General features: G+C 41.5%; 1 protein-coding gene across 1 annotated transcript; it reads left to right on the top strand.

Moving 5' to 3' along the window:
* The first annotated feature begins 356 nt into the window (after positions 1-356).
* LOC129350557 (E3 SUMO-protein ligase KIAA1586-like) lies at positions 357-2,039 on the top strand. Its single transcript, XM_055017449.1, has one exon. The coding sequence runs from the start codon at positions 357-359 to the stop codon at positions 2,037-2,039; it is 1,683 nt and encodes a 560-aa protein (XP_054873424.1).
* Positions 2,040-2,338: the final 299 nt, after the last annotated feature.

The following is a 2,338-nucleotide window of genomic DNA, read 5'->3' as shown; positions in this document are numbered from 1 at the left end:
AGAAGAGAGCCAGCAGCAGCAGCAGAATCAGAGGCAAGCCCAGGTGATGCCACATCCAACTATCCATCTATATGGACTAAGGAACAATACACCAGTTCAAGGATAAAAATGAATGGCTCTTTGCTAAAAATGGAATGCTTAGTTGCACATTATGCCACAATGTTAAAGACCTTGGTGTCATGTCCTCCCGTGGTGTGAATATTGCTGCTAATTGGGCTGAGGGAAAAATATGTTCATTTGAACAAACAAGGGAAATTCAGCTTACATCGCTAAGGAAAAAAATACATGAGCACAAAAACTCCCTTGCACACAAAGAGGCAGATAAAATACTGCAAACAGCAAAGAAAGACATATTGATGAATATAAATGCCACAAGTCAGGAATTTGCCTTTGAGACAACTGCCAGAGTCTTCAGAACAGCTTATTATGTGGCCAAATCTAACAAACCTTTCACTGATTTTGAAAGTTTGATAGACCTGCAGGAGGCAAACTCAATGAATTTAGGCCGTGTTTTACACAGTGTGGACATTGTGGATCATGTGGCTTCACAGATGAAAAATGAGATCTTGAAAAAGATTATCAAAAATAAGAGTAAAATCACCATACTGGCAGATGAATCCACTACAGTTGGAAACAAGTCCACGCTGATTGTGTTTCTTAAGGCTAGTGTTGATGGAGCCATGGAGCCAATAGCTTTCCCACTGGAGCTGGTTGAGTTGGATAGTTTGAATGCAGCTCACATCAAAGTGAAACTCCTAACCTGCTTGCAAAAAAATGGTTTAAGCTCTCAACTGCTGCAACAACAGTTAATTGGATTTTGTAGTGATGGAGCAAGTGTGATGCTGGGAGTGAAGTCTGGAGTCGGAAAGCTACTCAAGGATGACTTTCCATCTATTGTGCTGTGGCACTGCCCTAACCATAGGTTAGAGCTTGCAGACCAAGCACTTGATAAAAAAGGAGGAACAAAGGACTTTCATGCTTTCCTGGATTCACTGTATGCCCTGTACAGCCAGTCTCCTAAAAACACGAGAGAGCTGAGCGAATGTGCCCACAATCTACACATCACCCTCAGAAGAATAGGGAAAGTGTTTACTGTTCGCTGGGTGGCTTCTTCATGGAGAGCAGTCAGTGCAGTGTGGCAATCATACCCAGCCTTGGCACAACATTTTCGTAAGGCATCAGAGGACCACAGCAGCGACAGTAAGGAAAGAGCCAAATTTAGTGGATTGTTATCCAAGTTGTGCTCTGTCAGTTTTGTCAAAAGTCTGGCACTGATGGTGGATATTCTGACAGAGCTGAAAAACTTGTCTGAAATACTTCAGAGCAGGAAGACCACAATCCCTAAGGCCCATGAGATGATGACCATCTATGTGCAGCGCATTGAGAGCCTGTGTGACTACCCAGGGAAACATACAGTGGAAGCAGTCCAGAGTGAGCAGAAGATGATTTTCGAGGGGGAACAACTGAGAGTGGGAAAGTCCCCCACCATTGATTCTGTTCAGTTTATACATGCAGTTGTTGAAAATATGAAGCAAAGATTATTTACAACGACAGCAAACAGAGCACAGAGCAGTGTGGTAACTAGCCGCAAAGAGGCTTACAACAGTCTGATCAATCAGATGGCAGTCCTCAACCCAGACAGTTGGGTGCAAGACAATCCTCACTATGGAGAAGAGGAAGTCAAAGGTTTATGTGATGTCCTAAGCATTAATGACAAGGAGGCACATATTGGATTCATTGAATACAAAGCAAGTGGTGGCAGAAGCATCCCTGACAAGTTGAAGAAGTTGTTCACAGCAGTGAACACCCTCTCTGCAAGTAATGCAGATTGTGAGCGTGGTTTCAGCACAATGAACAACATCCTGACTGAATACAGAGGACGTCTGACAACAGTGAATGCATCCAATCTATTGCTCATTAGTTCTGTGGGCCCCCCCTGCAAGAAATGGGATCCACTGCCCTATGTGAAAACTTGGCTGGGGAAAGGCAGAAGAGCAGCTCATGCAACAAGTGGCATGGCACGCCATTGCATGCCATGACCCTACAGAAGATGACTATTTTAGCCCACTTTGGGATATGTTGTAAGCTTCAGATTATTTTAAGTATGTTGTTCTTTTTCAAGTTAGTTCTGCCATTCACAGTTTATACATTTTCATGTTGTTTACATTGTTGCATTGTTGCACTACAAACAAAAGCCTGTTTACATAACTGACTAGACTTTTTAAATCAATAAATGTATTTGATGAATTAAAATTATAATTAAAAAAAAAAAAAAAATATATATATATATATATATCATGATTTTTCAATTTATCTACAGTACCAGCAAAAAAAAAAA

Source organism: Amphiprion ocellaris, chromosome 14 (assembly GCF_022539595.1).
Source record: "Amphiprion ocellaris isolate individual 3 ecotype Okinawa chromosome 14, ASM2253959v1, whole genome shotgun sequence".
NCBI classification, from domain to species: Eukaryota; Metazoa; Chordata; class Actinopteri; family Pomacentridae; genus Amphiprion; species Amphiprion ocellaris.
The sequence above is the reverse complement of the archived record's forward strand: the minus strand, read 5'-3'. Positions and strand labels throughout refer to the sequence as shown.